The sequence below is a fragment of the Cupressus sempervirens genome, chromosome 2 (assembly GCF_028749045.1).
Source record: "Cupressus sempervirens isolate cs-2001-9-10 chromosome 2, ASM2874904v1, whole genome shotgun sequence".
Taxonomy (NCBI): Eukaryota; Viridiplantae; Streptophyta; class Pinopsida; order Cupressales; family Cupressaceae; genus Cupressus; species Cupressus sempervirens.
The window spans coordinates 297,389,030-297,416,106 of NC_143119.1; the positions used below are offsets into that span (position 1 = coordinate 297,389,030).

Here is a 27,077-nt window from a genome sequence, read left to right on the forward strand (position 1 = left end):
TGGCACTGCTGCTAGTCAATCCTGGAATAAAGGAAGTGTTATGAAGATTAATGCTGAATTTGCTTAATGAAGATAGGAATAAGGTAAAAGATAAGGACGAGATATGCACAACATAGGAAGTATTAATTTTAACACAACAGGTAGACAAAAGCTTCAACAACTTACTGACGGACACCGAGGAAGTGAAGGAGCACAGACGGAGGAAGTGCATTCACCTAGTAGACCGAGGAGTGTCGAGGAATTGCTTGAAGAAACTCAACAACGTTTGAATTTGGTGGAAGAGACAAGGGAGGAGTTCCTTAACTTGTATACGCCGAGGTTAGAGAATCCAAATGGAATGGAAGTAACTTGCATGGATCGAAGTGCTGAAGGAGCATAAGCGTGGAGTGAACTCTTCGTTCACGATACACTCGAAGAATGGATACAAGTAGAGAATCAAACAACTTAGCTTGAGGAAGATCTTTTCTCATTGGGTAACGTGGTTGTCCACAGTAGGTTAGTTGTCTGAAGCAACACAGTTGTGCAGAACAACACGGGTGCTCAGAACAACGCAGGTACTCAAAACAACGTAGGTACACAACAGGTACCACCACTTTAGAAGAAAGTATCAATGGCAGGACCAAAGGAAAAATTGCCGAAGTTCAACGGTGATGGGACGACAAATCCAAGTAGATAGGCGAATGGTCTAATAGATCAGGATGACTGTGTCCGATAGTTCCCGGGGAGCCTACGGGATGTAGCGATTGATTGGTTTTCGGATGTCGATCCACAAAAATTAACTACATGGACAAAAGTCAGGAAGGAATTCATAGTAGAGTTTCGACTACTAAGAGACGATAATGAAATTGTGGCAGAAATATATAGTACGAAGCAGGGAAAGAATGAAGCGATCCATGTATATGCAAGAAGGCTGAAAGAGTTGGTGGGGAAGATGGAGAGGCCATCGGCAGACAAATTAAAGAAAATATGGTTTGTTGAAGGGCTACGACCAACACTAAAAAAGAAAAGAAGATGAAAATTGTAGCTCCAACATCGTACATAGATGCGTATAATCGGGCGATGGATCTGGAGAGTGAGTAGAAAATGAGCAAAAAAAAGAAGCACAAATCGTTGGACTTAGACAATTCATATTCCAAAAGTAGCTGCAGCGATGAAGAATCAAGTAAGAAGGTTCGAGCGTTGCAAAAGGATATGTTATGGATGAGTGCAGAAGATAAGCATATAACAACACTCGGCGAATGCATGGAAAGATGCAGGCGGCTGAGACTAGCATTGAATCCAAAGAAATGAAGGTTCATGGTGCCATAGGGGAAGCTATTAGGAAACAGTCTGCAAAGAAGGGTTGATGATGGATCTTGACAAAGTTTGGGTAATTTTGGAAATGCCACCATCAACGGATGTGAGAGAGGTAAAATTGTTCCTCGGACATATTGGATACTACTGTAGGTTCATCAAGAACTTTGCAAAAATATCCTACCCGCTTGACAAAATAACCTGCAAGGGCAAACTTTGTAAATGGGAAGCGAAGTAGAATAAGGCTTTCGATGGACTAAAAACAAGGTTGCCCACATCACCGATCTTGGCTTATCCGAACTAGGATAAGGAGTTTCATGTTCGTGTTGATGCATTGAAATACGCGATTGGAGCAACATTGACATAGACAAGTGACCATGGATTGGATCATTCAGTATATTTTGCAAGTAGACTGCTATCTAAAGCAGAGAAAAATTGCAGTACGACAGAAACAAGAAGCACTCGAAATGATGTATGCAGTACAAAAATTTAGGCATTATTTACTGGCAACACTGTTCATATTTTATGTGGATCATCAAGCATTGTTATATCTTGTGAACAAGCCGATCATATAGGGAGAGATAAGTAGATGGCTATTACTATTGTAGGAATTTACATTCAAGATTGTGGTACTGCCAGGAAAGAGTCATGTAAGTGCGGATCACTTGTCGAGGATAAAATCAAGAGAGCCACTGGAGGGGTTCAATGATGATTTTCTAAAGCACAACTATTTCAGATTGCCTTACCACCATCTTGGTACATGTGTATCGGAGAGTATCTCTCGACGGGATAGTTTCCTAGCGAAATGTTGCCGAACGAGAGAAGGAAATTGATTCTAAGGAGTCAGATATTTCAATTGATCAAAGGGTTACTGTTCAAAATGGGACCCAACCAAATTTTAAGGCGATGCGTTCTGGAGGAGAAAATATCGAAAGTGAAGGAAGCGCACGAGGGACCAACAAGAGGACACATGGGGCTGGATACAACTGCGCGGGAGATACCTCTGGCAGGTTTATGATGGCCAACTGTGCACAATGATGCCAGGGAGTGCGCTGTTGCATGTGACACATGTCAGAGAGTTGGGAAACCACATAAGAGGGACTTCATGCCTCTTAATCCTTTACAGGCAGAAGAGCTATTTGAAATATGGGGGTTGGACTTTGTCAGACCCCTTAAGGTAAGTAAAACTAGAAGATGTAGGTACATCATGGTGGCTACAAAATATCTAACCAAGTGGGTGGAGGCACAGGTAACTACCAGACAACTCTATGAGTAGATAATCTCAAGGTACGAGATTCCGCTGCAATTGACAAAAGACCATGGGGGACACACTGTCAATCACGTAATCTAACTGCTCACTATAGAATTCAAAATTTACCATTCTTTGTCGAGCCCGTACTACTCGAGAGCTAACACACAAGCATAAGCCACTAATAAGATCCTTGTCGGAGTGATTTATAAGTCTTGCGCAATTGAGGGAGAAGATTGGGAAGAAAAGCTACCATCAGCGTTATGGACGTAGCATACTTCATACAAGGTAACCACGGGATACATTCCATTTCGGTTGATGTATGGACAGGAGGCTGTGGTATCGACGAAATTCATGGTACCAAGTTTAAGAATCATGATTGAAAACAAGCTAGGAGATATGGAAAGCCTGAGCAAAAGATTGTATAATTTAAATAGACTTGATGAGCGACAACTGCAAGCACAATGGGCCACAAAAGTTACATAGAATAGGTGTAAGGCATGGCATGACAAGCACTTGAAGTTGAACAGATTTCAACTAGGCCAACTAGTATTGAAATATAATGGTCACAACAAGATCAAACCAAGCAAATTTAAAGTAAGGTGGGTCGGGCCATATAAAATCCTTGAAGTTGGTGATAATGGAGCAATAAAACTATGGACGATCGATAGGAAGGAGGTGGCCGATGTAGTGAATGGGTCGAAGCTGAAAATTGATTATATAAGAAAAAACATGCCTCCGCTAACGAAAAACTCAGAGAGAGTATAAAAGTAATAATAGATAGTGTATATATGTATAATAAATAAGTATAAATAATAATATAGTGTTAAACATTTCCATAGTAATGCATAACTGGAGTAACCATACGATGGAAAAGTTTAAAAAGGAGTCAATACAGTACATTAAATTGTTAGCCGTATTGTAGTAAGGCAAACACTGTGCGGAAAGAGAAGCAGTCGAGCAACCAAGGAATATAGTTAGAAGGAGGATGGTTGTATGGCCGTATGACAAAAACAAGGTTGTGGGGCCATTACCGTACGGACCGTACGTTTCAAAAAGGGAAAATTGACAATATTACTGTACGAACCACAATAAAAAGGATAGGAACACATCATACGGTCATGGGAAAGTAGTGTAGAGGCATAAAGATCGTTTTGTACTGTACAGTCAAGTAAAAAGCATTGTACGGTGATTGACGGGAAGTAGACCAATGATATTACTTCCATATGACCATAAGACCTACATGTCGAGCGTAAACATCACCGTATAGCTGGGAAGAATATAGAATTGCCAGGAAATAAGCATGTACTACTGTACGACCGTATGGTATTACAGAGGAGTGGGAAGGAGAATGTTGTACACCACACGGTATTAAAGAAGAGTCATAGAACATCATCGTACACCATACAAGCAACACATACATAGATGGAGACAATAAACATACCGTACGGACACAAAATGAAGGTATAGTGTCGTATAGAAGGAAGGAGTCTATTAATAATATCGTACGGAGGTACGGCCTTGGGAGAACCCAACAGTCAGGATAAGAGAAAGAGATAGACAATACAACCTAGAAGAATAAAGAGTTACTAGAAGCAAAGCACCGTCTTGATTCGGCAACAAGAGCTAGAATCCGTACGGACACCTTGGAAATAATTTGTAACGGATTTTACCCTCTTTGCACAATAAGACAAATAGGTGACAATTATGCGTTCAGCTAGTAAAAGGGATTGGGAAAGGAAATTGGAAGAAGATTCAACAACTACAACCATGAATAGGAACGTAATGACTTTATGATCTGAAGTACGTGTTGCAGGAGGCACAAGTATAGGACCAAGCAAAAAGAAAGGGAAGCAAATAGCACAACTGGCTACTGCAGATAATACCACACTGCAAAATGTTTCATTTGAAGGGTTAAATGGAGCAGAATGCAAGAAGTGGTGGCAGGAGACACTTGATAACCATCTAGTGAAGGCTAGCATTTGAAAGGCACAGGTTGAATGGGTAATACAAATGCCTGTATTTTGTTTTCGAGATTATGAAGGGTTTTTTTGCCTCATGATAGAAACGTACAATAGGTTCTCTCAAACCAGCACGTTTGGCTATCTTGGATGCCACTTGGTAATATCATTCAAATCGATGGACTTCACACGGGTATTCAGGATACTTGGTTACGCACAAGGGGGAAGGAAAATAGACAACAAACTGAAAAAGTTGAGTCGAGAGTTAAAGACACAACTGATACATCTGATATGTGGGGATTTGATGTAGACGGAGCAAGAAACTCTCACGGACACGTCAAAGGGTAGAGGATTGAAGAAATCCAAGGTGCAGGAAGGGCATTGACGTTGTCTTATCGCTGTAGTAAAAAGTCACCTCACAAGATCTAGTCGTGCTTCAAACATTTCATTCTCACAGGTGGCAATGATGAACAGGATTCTGAATGGAAGTGTACGACTGGGCTACATTGTTGGCAGAACGGATGTACGAATTTATGACACTGCAGCACAAGACATTCTATATGCCACACTATGCCATTGGGCTATTCTTGGAGGCAATGATGCGGATGATCCCCATTGATGCATTGGAGGTCAAACTGGGACCACTTGCGGCAAGCGAACCCCTAATTGTGCAGTGGAGGCATCTCAATACACTTGGCACCAAGACCACGGTCGGACAGAAACGACCGAGACCAGACGGCAGAAATACTGACAGTGGTCGTGAGGAGACTTATTTTGAGGAGAGTGAGACCGACAGGGAGGATGAAGAGGACGAGGAGGTAGAAGTAATTACACTTACATCGTTGAGATTTCCACACCGTGCACTCTCAGCGACGACACACTTAGTCCCAGTAGGTATACACGGCATTTTAGGGTTTGGTTAGTTCAGATAGCCATTGGTAATGATTCCGACCCGAGATGTGATTCGGCCTATTGCAAAGGCACTATCCATTCTAGAGGCATTAGCAGAGGCACATTCGTCACCGATGGAGACAACCGTTCTAGAGGTAACAATGGACCCTGCTTGAGAGGTTTTGCCAATTATACTAGAGGTAGGGGTCGGGGTGCTAGTACGTGATGAGGAGATGGACACTCAGGAAGGAGTGATGGAGATATTGACAGGCGAGGGTGTGAGGACGTTGGGTGTTCATTTGGACATAGTGGGTTCAGAGGTAGTGGTTATGGTGGATACAACATTGTTAGCATTGCTTGCAGTGGAGGCATCTCAATACACTTGGCACCAAGACCACGGTCCAATAGAAACGACCGAGACCGGACGACAGAAATACTGACAGTGGTCACGAGGAGACTTCTTTTGAGGAGAGTGAGACCGATAGGGAGGATGAAGAGGATGAGGAAGTAGAAGTAATTACAGTTACATCGTTGAGAATTCCACACCGTGCACTCTCAGCGACGACACACTTGGTCCAAGTAGGTATACACAACATTTCAAGGTTTGGTTAGTTTAGATAGCCAGTGGTAATGACTCCGGCCCTAGATGCGATTTGGCCTGCTGCAGAGGCACTATCCATTCCAGAGGCATTATGTGATGTACCCAGTTTTAGACTAGGTTTTAATAAGAGTTAAACAATAATATTCTATTAATTTAATATATTTATATAGATAAATATATGATATAAATCATCTAATACATTTTATGATATATTTAAATATAATGATAATATATTATCATTTACTAATGATAATATAATTCTACTAATATAGTAATATTATAATATATATCTACCAATATAAGAATCTTATGATAATGATAATAAATAAGGATAGTACTAAATGAATGGTGATAGCATTATTATGTTGTCTAAATAGCTTATATTATTCATAATCCTAAGGATACACTAGAAACAAGGAAATTTAATAATTAATAAATGTTATACATATAATATATATTAATATATATTGTTAAATATATGTTAATTAATAACTATTAAACCTTAACCATAACAACTAGTTAATTATTATTTGAAGGTATGCAACCATTCACGACTATTCACTAGTAATAATATATATAAATAGAAGAACAAATGATAGATGAAGATATGGGAGATATGAATTATCATGAAGGCTTAGGGGAATAAAGTAGCAAATCAGATGAAAATATAATGGAAACGATACAAATTGGAGAAGATCTGTAAATGTCCTAAACGGGACATTACACATTAGTAGAGGCACATCCGTCATCGACGGAGACAACTGTTCTAGAGGTAATGATTGAGCTTGCTCAAGAGGTTTTGCCAGCTATACTAGAGGCAGGGGTCGGGGTGCTAGTACCTGATGAGGAGATGGAGACTCAGGAAGGAGTGATGGAGATACCAATAGGCGAGGGTGTGAGGACGTCAGGTGTTCATTTGGACGTAGTGGGTTCAAATGTAGTGGTTACAGTGGATACAACATTGTTAGCATCGCTTGTAGAGCTAGACAGAGAGAGCAGAACCTAGAGTTTGAGCATGTACCTAAGTATGAGGTTTCACCGTACACCAGCACCCCGAGTGACATACCTTCACACCTACACGAGAAGTAGCTCCAGAGGAAGATCCTCTACAGGCACGGGTGGAGGAGCGTCAACCGACACAAACTGATGGACTACCACATAGTGCTGTTGAGTGGATGGCAGAAGCAGTAGAGAGGGTTGTGGGTGCTCAGCAGTAGACTCCAGTAGCGCTAGAAACAGTGACAAGAGAGGGACTCTTCGTTGATATAGCGACTCTGGCTTGTGAACTAGTGGCCTCTACAGAGATGCAAGCCTTAGATTTAGTAGTAAAGGAGCTGGAGAGAGTGATATCCTTCATGAGATTAGGATGTCCAACGAGCTTTACAGTTTGTTTTGAGGAGCAAGGATGGCTAAGTGTGGAGACTGCAAGGATGCACTAGGATTGGGCCTCTACAAGAGATCTAGGTATGGAGAGCCAAGTAGAGGCTTTAACTCAGGAGATAGTTGAGATACACAGGGATGCATATTGCACCCTTCGGAGGAGCCAGGTAGACCAAGTAGCAGCAGAGAGGGCTCGGAAGAAGTCAGCTACTAGGCTAGCTGCGGAGAGGGCAGCCTGGGAATCTGAGAGGGCAGCACTGTTAGCCTGACAGAGTCAGCTATAGAAGGTGGCAGTGGAGAAGGAACAGTTGGCAGCAAAGGAGTGGGTGGCAGAGGAGAGAGAGAGAGAGAGCTTGGAGAGATTGCTGAAATGATGCAATCTGCTTTGAAGCTTTAGATGTAGGCTGAAGCAGAATTGAAAGTATGAAAGGAGCAAGTGTATAAGCTACGAGCAAAGTTGAATGAGCTTAGAGCATGGACGACTACTACACCAAGGATGCATCCCTTTTCTTAGTGTCTAAACATTGATGTAATTAATTGTTTTAGTGTAATTTAAGTTTATTTGTAAGGGTTGTTTTTATTTTGTCGTTCGGAGACGACTTTACTTTTTGGGGGGGATGATGTTGTCGGTAAATTCTATGTTATAGCCAACGGGTAGAATTGTATCCGAAAGGGCGCGTGATGGTTGAGACACCCTTTTGGGAAAGTATATGTATACCGTCTAGAAGAGACTATTGAGACATCATCATAATCATTATCATTGTAAGCATTGTACTTGGAGTGTATATTGCGTATATGAATAAAGTATCTGTTCTATGTTATATCTTACTATACTACATGCGATATGTATCTGTTTACCCTGTACAATAAACACTCACTACCATGATTTCCCCTAGGTATCACCGAGTTTATCGCCGGTGAACCAAGACATCCAAGTTGTGGGTTTTGGTCTAGGTGACATGGGTGCACATACCGACACCTCTGGTACGCATAGCCATGTACACAGTAGTAGGTACATGTACCCCAAGTACCGGGTACTCAATGGAAAGCATCAGAGCTAAGCCCTTTGATTAAGACTTCTGATTTTCGTTTCAATTTTTTGTTTGTGTATCAGCTTGTTGTTTATGAAGCTCAATTCAATATGTAATTAGTTTGAAACTTTGATACAATATTGATTAATAGTATACTTTATAGTCAGAAGTTTATCATTTGCAATATGTCATTATTATATGATTCACGATCTTCTTGGTCATGTTTAAAGTTTGCCTTCAATGTTATGCATGGAAACATTTATCATATATTATTATTACAAACATATTGCAAATCTGAAACTGAAAACAGTGCATTTAATGTTTGCAAAGTTTTCACTATTCTTGTTTTGAAAAACCATTGTCATGACTCATAATTTCAGATTTTCTATAAATATAAAATTATATTAAAATAAAGTTTAAAGTACCCAAGTACCTGCTTATGTTGAAAAATAGCTGTGCCAGTACCCTAAGTACCCAAGTACACCCGTCACCGTGCAACCTTGGTTTTGGTGCACCTGAACCCCTAGGAACCAAGACGAACCGAGGGACAAACCTGGACTGGTTAAGATCCTGGATTGGACTTGCACCAGAACCCAGGCCTGAACAGCTTAACACGGTAACTTAGAAGACATGTATAATAATGTTACAAATCTGCGTAGGCTGAAAAACTATTACAGAAGTTAAAATGGTTGAGCTTCCATTTAAGTATCTACATTTTGATGTTTAAGCTGAGCGACATCACTGTATTGGTCATAACGAGGTCAATTCTCCTTTATGCATAAAGGAAGTAACACCATCAGGACTTGGCTGCATTATTTGTTGTTGACTGTAACTTAGTGGTTTGGGTTGGTATTTGAAATCCTAACAAAGTCAAATGATAATTCCATCTTTGATTTGTTTAGATTTTCTCATGCAGCAGAAATATGTGTGTGGCCTTTGATGAAATAAGATGAATTCATGATCTTGGAGATACAAATGATCTCTAGAGACTGTTCAACAGTATTGTAGATCCTAAAACATAAGCTGACAATTATCATATACCATGGGAAAGGGCATAGGGGTATCAGTAAAGTCATATTCAGAGATCCTACTGGATCAACACCAATACATATCACCAGTACAATCCTTTATCTTCTTCTGACTCAGTTCATCTCTTTGACATGTCCTTGTTTTTTTCTATAGACAGATATGCCTATTTTCGTAGATAAATATTAGCTTAAGCCTGTCTATGTTGGATCTATCTTATGATTTTTGTCTCGCACAGCCTATGAATAAGATCAATATAATCACAATTGGTGTATTAGAAAAGTAAAGAGATAAATCAGAACTTCGTTAATGATCATGACAACAGATTCACTCTTGTTTAGAAGAAAGGGGCTGTCAGTTTTTGGGAAGTGCTTCCCACTGTGCAATATTATTTCATTGGACAAGATAAGTAGTTCAGACTAGTTCTTCATAGCTCCATGGATCTCTTAAGCATGTCAACTCCTCGGCCATTTCACACAACTGCATTACCATGTAGGACCATTGCTTCTGACTTTTTAACTTTGGTTATTGTGACAACAAGTAGACTTACTTTATAGATAAACATGTCAGCATGTATTGGATGAGGGAAGTGGATCATCATTGATCATTATAGAAGTTAACCCCTTAGTATGCTGGTTGCACTAATTTTACAGCTTTTCACTGGAGTAACTCCTCAGAAAAAGGTGAAATGTGTCTCAACAATTCTAGAAATAGCTTGTTTTTAAATTTTATATGATAAGTATCACCTTAATCAAGTAACTGATCTTCTCTGCAGCTGCACTCTCCAATGATTTTGTTGGAGAACATTACTGATGTTCTTAATAACTTTAGAGTCTCTTGGGTCTTTTTATATTCTGAAGGAATGGGATTGTAATGTTTCCTTCAGAAGATTTTTGGAAATATGTAATTTTTTTGTACATTTCTTATAACTGGAAAATAGAGTATCTATTGCAGAAAATTACCCAAGTCGAATGTCAATTATTTCCTAACCATACAACTGCATAATGGAAATTAAAGTATGAACAACCAGAATAAATCTCTGAATTTTCTGATTTGCTCAACAGCAGTAATCAAGTAGAACTTCTGTTAGGAATAAGTGACTGCATTGTGGTGCTAATGATATTTAATAATTGGTAATTGTAAAACAATTAACTGATCCAATGATCAACTAGAATGACACAATTTGAGGTCTCCATTGCTATTGTGAAAAGCACAATTGCTCTTCATTTAGTATTACTGTTTAAAACAAGTCCTGACTCCGCTGCTAACTGTAAGTTATTATTCTTACTGAGTGCACCAAATCATACAAGTTATGTATTACGTAACTTGTATGATTTGGTGCATTCAGTAAGAATAATAACTTACAGTTAATTCCAAGCCCTAATTATTATGAAAATCAATGTTCGTATAAAGATGAAGTTGTACGAAATGATATGAACATGGAAATATCAAGTACATGGAACAGAACTCTACTATGTACCAATAAACTACAGAGGATAATTTTTCAAACGGACATAACAAATCCTTTGTAACAATGATTTCACTTGATATTTCGATTACCGAAAAGATATGACTATATTAACTTATTTTTTTAATGTCAAATGTAAGACTACGTCCAACCCCAACTGCTGTGGGCAACAAGTGTATGTCAGCTTCAAAGATGTTGCCGATTGTATGCGCTTATGTCCTGCCGATTGTATGCACTTATGATGATTGTATACAAATCATCTAATATAAACTATGCACCAAAACGTATATAATCTGTCAACACAGATCTTCTGTTTACAAATTGGTCTTTGTAAGAATATTCTTTAAACCAAACTGCTGATTGGCTTTGAAAATTGAAACTATGGAAATCGATAAATATATGACTGTAATAAATGATTTTGTTCAACATAGTGTGATATTGCTACGAATCTGAAAATGCCTTTCAAAAAGCCAATAAAATATCTTTATCTAAGTTTCTTGCAAATATTAACCAACCCAAATTTCCGCAAGTTGAAATCTCGAATAAACCCTTGTAGGTGCACTATAGCAAGCTGACATGACTTCAGTTTATAAGCCTAAGTATGATTTTTGAATAGAATCTCCTCAAATGGAGATGAGAGGTTTGGTCTTGAAATCGAACTTGGGAAATCCAAGAGGGGTTTCATCCTTAAATACACCAAACTCTAAATTGGAAGGAATAGTGAATGCCAATGCGTAATTGAATGATTTGCTTTGCGGCTTGACCTTGCTTTTCAGGTGCTTAACTTTGGGCCCTCTATTTTATTTAATTTTTATTCATTTTGCCTTTTCACTCTAAAAATTTCCACTTTTAGAATTACATTTGTAAAAGTTTAAAAGACACTTTAAAAATATTACATAGGACCTAAAATAATATTTATTTTGCCCATTTGAGATGAAAGTCATTGGGCCCAATTTAAAATATAGTTATTTCTTATAATTTTGTAAAAGACGATATGGCAGAGGACTTTATTTTTACATTGTAAAACGTTTTTATGAATTTTGAAATTATGTAATGAGGGTGCTTGGTTTTCTTGGCTGCAACAAATTTACTGCTTGTAGTAGTAGAGAAAATGCTTTATCAATAATCTTGGAAAAGGGTGTCCTAGAAATTTTCCATTTTTGGTGCCATCTAGATGTAGACACTGATCTGTTTTGCAGCTGCCCTGTTCAATGGGCTTTGTGTGAATATATTTATCCTTCTCTTTGTGGCTTGTGTCTTGGAATTCCTAGGGAAGGTAAGGCCATTCCTTTGTTTTCCTTTCAATGGATCTTTGGAATTTCAAAGTTTTGTAATTATAATACCCTCCTATTTTCTCCATTGTGGGCTGCCTTATAGCTTTAAGAGTCTTTTATCGATTTGTAATTTTAGTTTCTTCTCCTAATTCCCTTGTTCTAGGTGATATGCGGCCACTTTATTTTCCAGGCCAGCTTTATTTAAATAAGGGTCCACAAAATTTATCTTTAAGTTGTTCATAGCAAACACTAGGGCTATAATATATTCAGTTTTTATAGTCACAGACACAAACAGTCATTAAATTATCTTTTACAATTTGTTAAAATGTTATTCTTCCAGACTTAAATTATTTCAATTTTATGAATTTGTCTAATGATATATCATTCATGCATATTGCTAGACTAGAAAGTGTAAACTGTCGAATCAATTTCTTGTCTAACATTTTTTTATTGAGACATGCCTTTATGATGATTTTGGCAGTATCGAGACATAACACGCCAGTTTATCAAGGGCACAGATGGACTTGCAGGAGCTTTTGCTCAATGCCTTTGTGGGAGTCCACATTTATATCAGGTATTTTTCCACTATTTGACAGATCTAATGTATCATGTATATGGTGTCTCTTCTATCTGATTTCTTAGAACATCTAGCATTTCCTCCATGTCAAAAATGCACTCATATACACCATGCAATTGTGTGGATGTAGTATGTACACATAAATAGAAAATTCAACAACATACTAGAAGTTAGAGAGTATTGTGAACAATAAAGAAAACTGCATGCTACGATTAAGGACTAAATCTGGCTCAATGCGAAATATATGTTTTGACACATTAAGGCATATGCAATTTATATCAAAAACCAAATAGAAGTTATCCCCCAAGTAGCTGTCTTCAATATGTCTTTCAAATTCAGTAATGTCATTTGTTGCAAATGTGGGATCTTGATAGTCTAATGTCTATACAGATTAGTGTCATCCATTTCAAGTAGATCATGATAGTGGTATCCAGCTTTTTTGCATGATGGTAAAAGCTTTATGGTGCAGAGGTGATGTCATTGCCTCACATCAATGTGAACTTGTGCTGATTTGTATAAATGGACATAAACTAACTTTAGTTGCTCCCACATCCATAAGTCTTACAAGGAAGGGAAAATATTCAAGGGCTAAGTTTTGAGGATCTGGGGTTTTCTGATCAAATACTCTCACCAAGTAGTTTCAAAGAAGGCATTTACAAATTGAATAATTTCATAAATTAATGCTTTAAATTTTACAAGGCAAGTGAAGATAGGATTGATATTTTTTGTTATTTTTTTCTTTAGGCCATTCGCTCCATGAGATGCAGTAGAGCAGCTGACAAGGAAGATTTCCAAGCTGAACTTTTTAAACTCTTTAATAGAGTGGTCTGCACTAGTTTTCGTGAGTCCTAGTCCCAATATTTGATTTACCCTATTCATAAGTCTGGGCTTGCTTCCGATCCTGGCTACTATAGGACCATCATGCTCAGACATACATTCGCCAAACTTTATGCCACTGCTCTGAACACTATGCTATCCAGAGAGCTTGACAGAAGAGGCCATAGAGCAAGAGGTCAATCCAGTTTTCATGCGGACTACCAGACTATTGATCATATCTTCACGTTGTGGGCCATTATTGAGGAGACTAGGCACCGCTCTGAGAAAGTTTACTGTTTTGTGGACTTTCGGAAGGCTTTTTATTATGTTCCTAGGATGGCCCTATTTTAGAGACTTAGTGAGATTGGGATCTCAGATATGCTGTTGACTACTATTATGAGACTATACGAGAAGGTGATTGGTGGATTCAAGACTCCTGAGGGCTTTTCTGTTCCGATCCAGAGCACCATTGGGGTCAAGCAGTCTTGCCCCCATTCTCCCACCTTGTTTGGGCTATATATCGACAAGCTCGAGGACTTCCTTATGAACTCCTCACAACTCAACGATGGATGCTATTTGCATCAGGTTTTGATCTTCGTTCTCCTTTTTGTAGATGATGTGGTTCTTCTGGCCTCTTCTCCCAACAATTTACAGAGACTCCTTGATGGTTTGGCTTCCTTTTGTGATCAGCGTCAACTCGTGGTCAATTTGAATAAGACTCGGTTTATGATTTTTAACTGATTAAAGATTTCTCATCTTCATTTCTTCTTTTAGGGGCAGGAGGTTGAGATTACTTCTTACATGTATCTCGGGGTGAAGTTCTTGGGACCCTGCTTTAGCTTGAGACCGGCTATTCAGTCCAGAGTTGGTAAGGGCATAGGTTCCTTGGCCACGCTTGAAAGACAATGTTTCAGAGATCATTTTCAGGACATTTTGTTCAAGCTGTCCCTCTTGGACTACTTGGTTCGGCCGACTGTTCTCTATGACCTGGTGGTTTGGGGACCTTCTCTTCTCTCAAATTGGGCCTCTAGAGAGCGTGTTCAAACGTTGCTTTTACGACGTATCATTTGATGTCACAGGCTCACCCCCCACATCATTATCTTGGCTGAGTATGGAGCTCATCCTTTCAAACTTGTGGCCATTTTTTACTTGATTTGGTTTCTCCATTTGCTTCGGGGTTTGTCGGATTCGGCTGTCGACTAACATAGTTACTCTTATCTGGCCTACTATTCTTTTGTTATGGTTATGAGATCCAATACTAGTACTAGATCTCGCTGTTGGTACGCCCAGGCCATCTCTCTGTTGAGTTCGATTGAGATTGAGATTGATCGTCTTCTTCCTTACCAATTTTTGTTGGATGCTTCTACTCACCTCTTGCCCTCACGACAGGAGTTGAATGAGCATGTCAGACAGGATATCTATAGACAATACATTATCACTACTTGGCATAATCCTCTACGTGGATTATGTCCAAAGATGGCCTTTTATGTTGAGCATTTTCTTGAGATTCAGAAGGGAATTATTGTTCGCCCTACATTTCTCCTTGGGCTCCTTCAGAGTTGGCTCCCATCGTCTTCGAGTCCAGACCGATCACCATATGGATAGTGATGATCGGATCTCTCGGTTGTGTACTTTGTTGGAGGTTGAGACTGAGACTCTTTTTAAATTTCGTTGTCCTATCTACTATGAGATTAGAGCTAGATTTTACTACCTATTCACAGATTGCTTTTCTCTTTCGGCGTTCTTCAACTATATTGACCATCGGTGCCTTGCACTTTATCTTTGGGAGGCCACCTAGCTCCGTGAGCACACCCTGCAATCACTCTACCTTAGTGTCATATCTCAGATCAGCTCATCACCGCCTTTTTCTCCCCCCTGTCTCCACCATGGGGTGCAAAAAGGCCATCCAGTATCACTCACTCTAGATAGGTGAGACATTGCACCAGTCTTTCCAAGCAGCGACGCTCCTCTAGCGGTTCTTGGCGACAATCTAAGAGTCTGGATTGTCCACGGTTATACCCTTCTGTATCGATTTCTTTGTACCAAGGAAGGATACCTAGTCCTTACCTTGGTTTTTCTTGTTTCATTTCTTCTCGAACATTGTTTGGTGCTCCTACTTTGGTTGACTCTTTTGTTTGTATGCTCAGTCCCATAAACCCTTGTGGTTTTTTGTTGGACATCAATATTATTATCTTATCTTATCTTGAGTGGTTTTTAGTGCATCTCCCTTGAACATGCCCATATATTTACATCTCCATAATTACAAGGTGACTTGAGCCTCAAGTGACATCTTCATGTTACATGTTGAAAGGCCCTCCAGGACCTTCCATTAACATCTCTAAAGTCATCTAAGGAAAAAAATTGGAGCTGAGATAGTACCTTGGTACAAGAATGGGTTGGTGGAGTGGATTGTTTTGCCTCCAATTGCTGACATTTAAACAGAGTTTAAAATATTTTTCTTTCTCCCTTGCAATAGTTTTGGTTCTTGGATGGCCTTATCAGTCTAGTCCATGGCCTAAAAAATGTAAACCATTAAGTTTATCTCTCAATTGTCAAGGACAATCTTGAATAAAGGATTTAACATTTACGCGCAGATTAGAATTGTTATTCAAAGTAAAACTTCAAAATATCTTGTAATTACAAATTAGTAAAGTAAAATTGATTGATATAATTTAAAGTTCCAGTAGAAGTTTGAACATACTTTGATGATAATATTATAGTACTCTTTGGAATTAAGAAATTGTCTTTGTGACTCTTTGTCTAGTTGTCTTTTTTGAGGAAGTGGAATCCACCCATTGTTGGCTTGCAAACATTTGCTTCAAAGATATTAACATGTTACAGATAATTTCTAATATCTCGTACGATTTACGACACTTTCTCAAGTGGTCAATGCCACTACATATAGACAGCACAAACCACCTTTGTAGAACCAACACAAGTCCTTCAACATACGACCTTTCTGTCACCTTAGGTTGTAATAACCTCAACCTGTTATAACTTCGTCAAACAGCAAATTCTTTATAATTCAGTTGTTTGACATTTTGTCAAACATTTTGCAAGCAAGCTTTGATACCACTGTAATAACCCCAGCTGGTTATAACTTACACAATCAGCCAATTTCTTTTACAACTCCATAATTTGACATTTAATCAAACACTTGGCAATCATCCTCCAATAGTTCACGAGTAATTAAATAATTAATACGAAAATTAATAGGGCACTGACATATTGACCTTCCAATTATCATTTAGAAATTCAAATTTAATTCTATACAAAATAAATTTAGTTTTTTCATATACTACTGCTGCAACAATATTGAAGCAATTACAAATTAACAAACCTATTAACTTCCAGCATTTGGTCTAATTGCAGCCATTCCACAGTCCTTGCTTTGCATGCCAAACCATCAATCCGTATACAATCAGAATGCAAAGACTAATCTTATACACAAACTTACTGTCGATAGAGCCATGAACACTTGTTATGGCTGAACACTAAGAGCAGCAATAGACCACCAAAAGTCAGAGTGGCTTATGCAGTAAATAGACACCAGTCTTCCACCAATATCCCACATGGAAGCAATGGAAATGGAGTGATCACAACCTTTAGCAATAGACTTCTCCTTAGCCACAGGAAAATACAGTAGGAGAGATGGCCAATTGTATACCTCAGCACAATTGACAATGCAACTCAGAACAAAATCTTAGATTTGAATCTACAATACTTCAACTGTAGATCCAATGGAACAACTCAAAATTCAGGCTCTCATATTTCAGGAATGGCACAAAAATCAGAATTCAAAAAACACCATAAAGACAATAAAAGCAAATAAATATTGACACTTGTTTTTCTCAACGAATGGGCGTGTATTTATAACCTCCAGATGCCCTTTTCTTTGCCAAAATGTAACTTCACTCAAGAAGCTTCACCACACGACATTAATTAGAAGCTTCCATTACATTCTCTCACTTGACTTGGCTTAACTAATTAATAAATGGCTCTTTCCAATGATAACTCAACCCTCAACTTAAGTGAAATTATAAAGTTAAATTATAATTTTATAATAAGCCATTTAATAATTTAAAAATAATTTGGCCACTAAAAATATAATAACTCCCAAAATACTCATCATTTAAATATGTCGTTTGAAATAGGAATCATACCTATTATTTCTCAATGTGACCAAATGCACTTTCCAAAAATAGAAAGGGTCCATCTCAATCAACACACCACTTACCACAAATAGTCAGTACACAAAACTAAGCCCAAACAAAGTCCAATTTCAGCCAAACAAAGACCAACCCATAGCTTACTGAATTGTGGAGAAGACAAGATCCTCCCAAGCCAAGCCACTGCCTCAGAAGACCCTCTATCCACAATAATTAGCCTACGAGGATCACAATAATAGGCTAATTCATGAAACTCCAATGCTGACAAAAATGGGGAAATTACATAGGCAGAGAAGCCACACTTGTGGATGCAGACATGACACATCTTTGGGTGTAGGCAAGGCACACCTACGGACAAAGCACACCTCCAAACATAGATAAGGCACATGGACATGGGCGCGATCAAGATAAGGAACCTACTGCTATTGTTTATACCAAATCTAGAAGACAATGTTTGATAAATTGCACAATTATAATGAGGTACGATCACACAGAGGAACAAATATAGAATTTCACACAAAATATATCCGTGATTATGGTAGCTGAGATTCGTAGGCAGAATAAGGTGAGTGATGATTCCCATGGAAGCTGCAAAGTGCTGGAGTAGGATGGCTCTGGCACCTCCAAAAAAGTGAACAAGTTGAACTCCAACTAGAATTTGCAAATACAAAGAAAATATCAAATTCACCATGCCTACAACTATGCCAAACTTGGCCTTATAAATGAGCTCTAGGAAACTTCCCAAAGGGTTAGAAATAGGATGACACAACAAAACACCAACTAATAAAATAAAAAGGGGCCTGAAAGATATTTTTATTAAATTCGGGGCTATACGAGCATTTACTTTTAATTGTATTGGGGGCATTACATGTTTTGCAAGGTGATGCACTTGCAAAACGTGTTGCTCCATCTCACACCAACTCTTACACTTATGTGTGATCTTTTATCAAGATATGCACCTAAGGGTTTGTTCCATGGAACATACATTTTTAGGACTAGATTTTGTTCTAACTTTATATAATGCATTTAACACAAATCTGTTGACCACAATTAAATCCACTTTCTTTGTAATATCTATCTTTGGTTTCCATGTTCTGTTTACTTTGTTTCATTAGTTGTAATTGTCCTCATCCTTTCTAGTCCTTTCAATTTGTCAATGTGAGGCCACTTTCTTCTTTATTCAATCTTTGGCATCATGTTTGAACATAATTTAATGTTGTGACTAAGATGTGTGTGAGGTGGTAGTTGAGGTGACTAATGGCCTTGCTCATCCTCAAATCACAATAGTTACAGGTGATAGTTCTTATGGATAGTAATGATATTCCATTTTTTCCAAGTGTATCCTTTCTACCAATGCTTTGGATTGTACTTTCATGCCTTTGGATGCAAAGTGCAAACCCTAGAATCAAAAACCTCATGTTTTGGGGATGGGGACAAGGGCAGTGGGACGTGTTTCCAATATGGTGGTACTTTTTGGTTGTTTGTGAAGGGACAAGGGACAATTTAAAAAAAGGGAAATTTTCAAATTTCATTGGCACACTAATTGCAAGTTTTTGCTTCTGCTCCATGGACAACTTTTTGGTTGTCTTTTCAATTTTTAGCCTTCTCTACAATTGTCGAATATGTGAGTAAATGTACCAATTGAGAATGAAACTATAATATTGCAATGTTGGTACTAAAAAGCTGACTTTTATGTCCACCCTAAACTCCAATCATATCTGTCAGAGACACGTTATGTTAATGTTAGCGTAGTTTCAATTGGGTAAAACTCACTGAATATATATATATACACTTTATGTATATATGAGATATATACTTAACTCATATAATATATATAAGTTATTATCATATACTTAATTATGATAATAAGAAAATGTTATTGATAACAAATATGAATTAAAGAGACATGTCTCTATTGAGACATGTGTCTTAATATCATATACATATGCATTGAGAAGGTAACTTGAAATACACATAAAATTCTACAAGCGGTATTACAAGTTAAAGCATATTTGAAAACGCCAATAGTGGCTTGTTGTGATGGTTAAGTTGTTATCCTTGCCATCAAGGTTCAAATCTAATGGGGATGAGGTCCCTCATTCGTGTTCTTTTTGGATCCTTTGGCTATTGGTTTGCTGTTCTTCCCTTCTGATCTCCTTTTCTGGTTTCATGTTCTTAGGTTTGTGTTCTTAGGTCTTGTCTTTTCTTGTTTCGTTCTTTTGTTTGTTTGGGCCCTTTTGCGGGTTTAGTTGCTCGGTTGGGTGGTCTTCGTGGTCTTGTCTGCATCCTTTCTGGTTGCTTTGGGCTGTTGTTGATTTCGAGCTTGTGGCTTGGAGTGAGTAAACTTCTGGTCCTGCTAGCCTTTTTTGTCCCCTTTGTTTCTCTTCTTTGTTATTATTTTGTCTTGCTTATCTGTTTAGTCTTGTTGTAATCTGTGTATCTGTGTGGGATCAATTTCTTCCTCATTCTCTTCCAATTGATTGAGGTAGATTGTGATTTTGATAGATGTAGTTTTTGCAGGTTTTAGCTGTTTTGTGTTCCGTTCTGCTAATTTAGTAATTTTTCAAGTTTCTTTCTCTTGGTGATTCATTTGGTAACTGTGATTATCAAATTTATGAGGTTTAGAAATTTTTGTTACATTGTTAGGAATTAGGACTTGTGGTATCATAGGATGTAGCACTATTTTGAGATTTTGGTTATATGTTCTCTAACCTTGGTGAATCATAATAATTCAAGTATGATTGATTGATATATTTTGTAATTTATAATTTTGTACTGGAATTTAGACTAGGGTATGCCCCTTTAAAGATGTAATAATATAGGAGATCTGTCCCAGGCTAGATTGGAGGTTTTCTTCTCTGTTCTTTCCTACCAATGCCCATTTGAACGGAGATAAGCTATTGTACTTTGTTTTCTATATTAATAAAATTAATCAAGGCCTTGGCCGTTTATAATAATTATAATTTTTTTATCTTTTATTTTTTAAATCAATAAAAAAATTGTTATACATACTAGACAAATTAAATGCCATCCATTCCTATGGATGATTTGATTGAAAAAAGGAAGTATAAAAAAATCTAGGTATAAGGTGATGGAGCTTTGGTTAATAAAATAATTATAAATCCAACATTTAAGCACTATATTGTTTTATTAATTAAAAATGACGGAAGTGGACAGGAGTGACTGCACCTGTCATAAATAAGTATAAGATGCCGCGCATGAGGCATGGACATCCAGCCACAACCAATTTCATTGCTGGATAGCTGTGCCGCATCAGGACCACATCTTTCCCAACTGGAAAACAGAAATGGCGTCATCTATTACTAAACATGTCATGCCATGAATGCAATCCACATAACCAAATATTTTGGTTTGGTTTTCTTAACCATTTTTCAACGAGCCAATGTATGAGCGAAGAAAATCAGATGACAAGATAGTTCAAATTATGAAAATTAGAGAGTCCAAGCTATGAGCGAAGAAAATGGTAATTATTGTACTATGTCCACTGTTAAAACAACATAGCATTGAATATATAATAAAGACAACTAAAATACATACTTTTTCGTACGTCAAAAGAGAGTGAAAACCCTACTGTTCAAAGTACGAGCCAATAAGAAATTGACAATATTGTAAATTTATATTATAGAAAATTGTGAGAAAAATAAACAACATTGGAAAATAGTGTGCTAGAATTTGATACTATTTTACCATTGGTAGATATTAATTTGCACATAACATGCACCTGAATGCTGTAGTATCCTACCATGTGGCAGGAACTAATAAATATTATTTGATTGTATGTATTGACAACTATATTTTATTATTCTAATATATTTAATTGATCTTATATTAGATGCCCATCAATTATAACTAAAAATATAATTATTATATTTTTCCATTGTTGGGAATATTACAGTTCTACCTTTTCAAAATTGCTTGTCCTCAAGCAATTCCAATTTCCAATTGATTCGTTATATCTTCTTATACAGTTTTTATTTAACACAACCACGAGTTTACAAGATAAATTGAGAAGTGTATTTATCAAATGTGTTAAGTGATTAGATTTATAGTATGAATTTCATAATTAGGCTTATGAGGTACCTAAAGAGTAATTTGATTAATGACTTCATGATTAGATGGTGAATGGATCAAAAGATAAAGTATTGACTGATCCTTATAGTTTCAATATATCCTCCTTGATGATTCATTTAATGAAATATATTGAATAGTTTAGCATATTGAACTCAAGTTCTTTTGTGTTTCATGCCTTACCTCCTTAAGAGGATGAAAATATCAATGTTAGAGGGCGCTAGATACCTATCTACAAGTAGGCTCCCTCAAGGCATTGGGACGGCATGTTCATACCATCTTGGATTCTTTCCTTAGAGATTTTGGAATCATGTTCTTACCTATCTTGGACTCTTTCCTGGAGGAATTCGAAACCATGTCCTTACCCATCTTAGACTCTTTCCTCAGGGCATTAGAACTCATGTCTTTACCTATCTTGGAATCTACCTATCTCGAGTGGATTCACTTTTCCTCTCCCGTCTTGACAATGAATCACTTGTACATTCATTACTTTTCTAGGTTTTTTATCCATTGTATTCAATAGTTTGATATTTTATTGGTTGAAATATTTATAATTGCACTTACCCTACAGGATGGCAAGACCATTGCTCTGATACCATTGTAATGTCCCCACTATTAGGGTTAGATTGGGACACTAATACTTGCAAAATAAATGTTAGGATTAAATACTAAAAGGTAGAAATATATTATTTTCTCCTTATTTCTAACTATATCTTGTTCTCATCTAGCCATTTATACTGGGTTACTCATTCTCACATTGGCACGATAGCCATTTATACGAGGATCTCACTTCCTACACTGGCACTACAAGATTTCATCAATCCCATCTTAGCCATTTACATAAAGACGACTCCTAACTCTATACTGGCATGAAACCATTTATATAGGTGATCAAGTCCTTGTACTGGCACTATAGGTTCTTAATTTATTTTGTGAAAAATTATACAAACCAAATAATTTATTTATTTATATTTCTAAATACCACTTAAAAATGAATTATAACATCTTTTAATAATATAATAATATATATAATCATATAATAAAATTTATTTAATAAATAAAGCAACCTTCTAATTAATAAAATCACTTAACTTTGCATTATGTACCTTTTATGCACTCCCTACAATTTCGGGTTTCATCTTATGATTTATCTCCTCACCTTTTTCAAAGTCAAGGTTTGACTATAATATGAAATCCACATATGAAATCCTTAATATGGAAGATACCTTATACTTAATTTGCCCTCATTTTACTTTGCACTTTATTTTCTCATTTTCCATCCGCTCATTTAAGATTGCTTTTTCTTCATATATTTATTAGCGGGGTTATTTTATTTGCTCTATATAATAATACCTTATACTTAATTTGCCCTCATTTTACTTTGCACTTTATTTTCTCATTTTCGATCCGCTCATTTAAGATTGCTTTTTCTTCATATATTTTCTAGCGGGGTTATTTTATTTTGCTCCATATAATAATGGGCTTGACGAATATGAAAAATCACCCCTTTGTTTAACAAATGATCTGAGAGATATTTTTTCTTTCGATACCCCCTCCATTTAGTATAGTTGTCCACTTAAATATATGGTAGTACGTTTTGGACACGACTATTCGAAGTGGTGTGTGATATATTAATTATATTAATTTCTAATACTTATTCATTTAATCTAATATTTTTATTGTGAAAATAGTACATAGTAACTATTATGGTATCTTATTATTATTTTTCTTGTGTTAACCGATTATTTATCTAATAAATATTATTTGATTGTATGTATTGACAACTATATTTTGTTATTCTAATATATTTAATTGATCTTATATTAGATGCCTATCTATTATAACTAAAAATATAAATATTGTATTTTTCTATTGTTGGGAATATTACAAAGGTTGCGAGTAGGTAGTGACAACTTTTTCATTGCATACACCATCTCGAGGGCTTCCCTCTCCATTGTGTTATTTTTCCACTTTTAATTAACAATCTACTTGCAAAGCAGATTGGATGATCTAGCCCATGATCCCCTACTTGTGCTAATGTGGCACTGGTAGCTAATTGAAGGCATCCATATGAACTTGGAACTCATTGAGTTTGGATATGCCAAAATAGGTCGTACTACCATCCTTGTTTTGAGCTCCTCGAAGAGCTCTCCTTTTGTCGTCTCCCATGCGTATGGCCCACACTTCCTTGTCAACTTATATAGCGGCTAGAAAATTTGTGCAAAGTTCTCAATGAACTTCTGGTAGTCCCATTGTGCACAAGAAGGGACTTGACTCTAGTGACATTCGTAGGGGACTCTATCTTAAGGAGGACTCTTACTTTGTCTTGATTCATCTTCAATCCAACCTTAGACACAATGTGTCCCTGAGCAACTTCCCTTGAAGCACCATAAACTTGTATTTCTTCTGATTCAGTGCAAGTTGAGCTTTCTTACAATGATCCATATATAACCTGAAGGCCACCAAGTGTGTGTCTTGTTCACTATAGATGGACCAATCATCTAGAAATACCTTGAAATTCCCTAGAGACATCTTATCAAAAATATGCAAGATAATCCATTGGAAGGTTGCAGGGGCATTGCCCAACCAAAACAACACTTGGTTGTAGGCATACATGTTTTCCTCAACCACAAATGTATTACTTGAACTTGTCCTTTGCAATGGAGGTTTCGTTGTACCCTAAGAAATCGTAAACAAACGAGTACATTTTGTGTCCTACCTACTCAAGAATACTATCAATAAAATGCATTGAATTGGTTCATGATGGTGACCGCATTCAAGCACCGAAAGTCCACACAAATGCAAATTTGACTCACCTCCTCCTATGAAATTACTGTGGGTGGGACCCACTCTCTTTGTACACACGAGATATAATGCCCACATCAACCATCCATTCAATTTCATCATACACCTTTGCAACGTAGCTCTTGTTCATTTGATATGGCCTCTTCCATGTTGGTTGTGCTCTTGGTACGAGTGATATCCTATGAACGCGCATTTCCTATGGGGCCCTGTTCAAGTCCGTGTATTTCCACACAAATGTTTCCTTATACTCCATAATAATTTTGAAGGTTGTTGCTTTTAGCACTAGATTCCAATCACCCTGTACAAGTATGTTCTTCGGGTTGGTTTCATCCCTGAGATTAGTAGACTTTAATTTAGACACCTCTTACCTTATGGGTTGATCTTTTGCAAATTGTTGCGCCATTGTCTCAGTCACTCAAGCTACCCTTTTTTGTATCTGCGTACTCAGGGGGAAAGATGTCTTGCTCCCCTTCCTCTATTTGTAACATGTTACATGATAGATGAAAAAGATCATAATCTTCCATTCTTTAATGGGAGAGCCCATTCAGTGAGTCCACCTCATCCTGTGCACACCCTTCCAACTCTAGGATGCCTAATTCATTTAACTCGATCCGTTGTCTTCCCTCATCTACTTGTGTTTTCAACTCAAATATATTTTTTCACTCTCCATAGATAACATATTTTGCTTCCAGTTTTGGTTGACCTTGTTTGTGATGAACCCCCTTCTCTGTAGGATAATATCGTAAACTTTCTTCTTTAGTGCTATTACCACTAAATCTAGGATGAAAGGTTGTATACCAATGGTTACCCTTTGTGCCATCAAGGTTCCAATCGGCTCAATAATGTGTTGGTCAATACCCACTAGATTGTTGATGGCCACAGTGTCGACTTCCCCAATTTCTTCCATGTGTCCTTTGGTAACACATTCGCCCCTGAGCCTACACCCACAATGGTGTCCATGAAGATGGTACCCAATATGCTTGTCGCCACCATGGCAGGGTGCCTTCCATAGTTCACAGTGAGGAGCATTGGGTTTGCTAAAGAGCTTATGGGAACTATGTATGGGTTATTGATGTATAGGTAGGCACATGTGTGGCGCTCAGGACAACAACTCTTAGTCGAGGCATAGCATTGAAGATGTTCTTTAGTTTTATTGGCAATTTCGTTTGTAACACTCGTCTTAAAATGTTTTTCTAAAACTTTGTATGTAGCGAAGTATTTGCAATATCATTTTTTCCTTTCTCTTTGCCATCAGTTGTAATGTTCCCATCATAAAATAAATAATTAATTAAACCTTTGTTAATGGGTTGATTGATTTAGTATATCTCGGAGCCATTTTTATTTTTGTTTCTATAGGTAGGTATAGCCAACGGCTATCTTTGTCCACCCTCGGAAAGGTTTCTCCAACGGGTATTTTGGCATGAGTTGGAGGTAGTTGTTATTAGCTGATTTGGTTTATTATTTGTATTGCGAATTCTTGTTAGGATTCTCTATTATTTGCCATTTCGGAAGTGAGAGATCTTCCCTACTTGGCTTTTCCAGTTTCGGTGGGATTCAAACCTCACCCTCTTCCGTTGGTGTACTACCTGGCTTAGATCTTGCAAATCCGCGACATTTTATCTATCATTTGTATCTGGTAAATTTGAATTACTATTGTTATTTTTCTGTGTGCAATCGTCTGTAATTGTTATTGGTAACGAGTGGTCTTTCTGAGTGGATACGTAAAATACTCTGGCATAGCAATCACATTCCATCACCCTCCACCCCATACACCATCTACTGGCAATTGCACAGATCCATTAACCATCACTATACAGAGTGTGAAACCTCACCGTACGACCTTCCTTAGCCTAAAACACCATATGGCCATATCGTACAACCAAGGCCTAAAACACCATACAACATGTCCCTTTTCTGCCGTACAACCAACTTTGTCTCCAATACGGCCACCCACCCAATACTGTACGACCCACACCATTTTCTCATGTTCACCGTACATTTCTCCCAGAGACCATACGACCCATACCTTCCTTTCGTACGACCATTCGGTGTTCTCTGACTAGCTACCAGGTACAACGCAATGAATGCAACATTACAGTGGTATTAGAGAGTTTATAGACGAAAGAAAAGAAGATCCCATTCGGTTGATAGAATGGCGGAATAAGAACCCATTGCTGTTGAACTCTTGGTGCTACCAAGAGAACTTTCGAGGAATCAGGCGTAGATCAATGATACTCAGTGACTTATGGAGGAAACTCTCAAGAAATTGGCAGACAATAAAATATCGGGTGAACAAAATGGTCATATTGCGGACTCGGTGTCGAGTAAGGCAAACCCTTATCCAACACATTCTTGACCTTCCATGTCGTCTCTCTCCATGTACGGAGGTACCACATCGAGGAAAGCAAACAACCTTTGAGGAAGTTCAAGAACATTTGAGAGAAGAC

The 27,077-nt window shown here is 37.5% G+C and overlaps 1 protein-coding gene across 1 annotated transcript in view; it reads left to right on the plus strand.

Moving 5' to 3' along the window:
- The window catches only part of ISA1 (isoamylase 1), a 256,180-nt gene that overhangs the window by 173,287 nt on the left and 55,816 nt on the right, over positions 1–27,077 (plus strand). Inside the window, exon 12 of the mRNA XM_089813482.1 lies at positions 12,656–12,748. Within this exon, the coding sequence (XP_089669608.1) occupies positions 12,656–12,748 (93 nt within the window). The remainder of the gene's footprint in view (positions 1–12,655; positions 12,749–27,077) is intronic.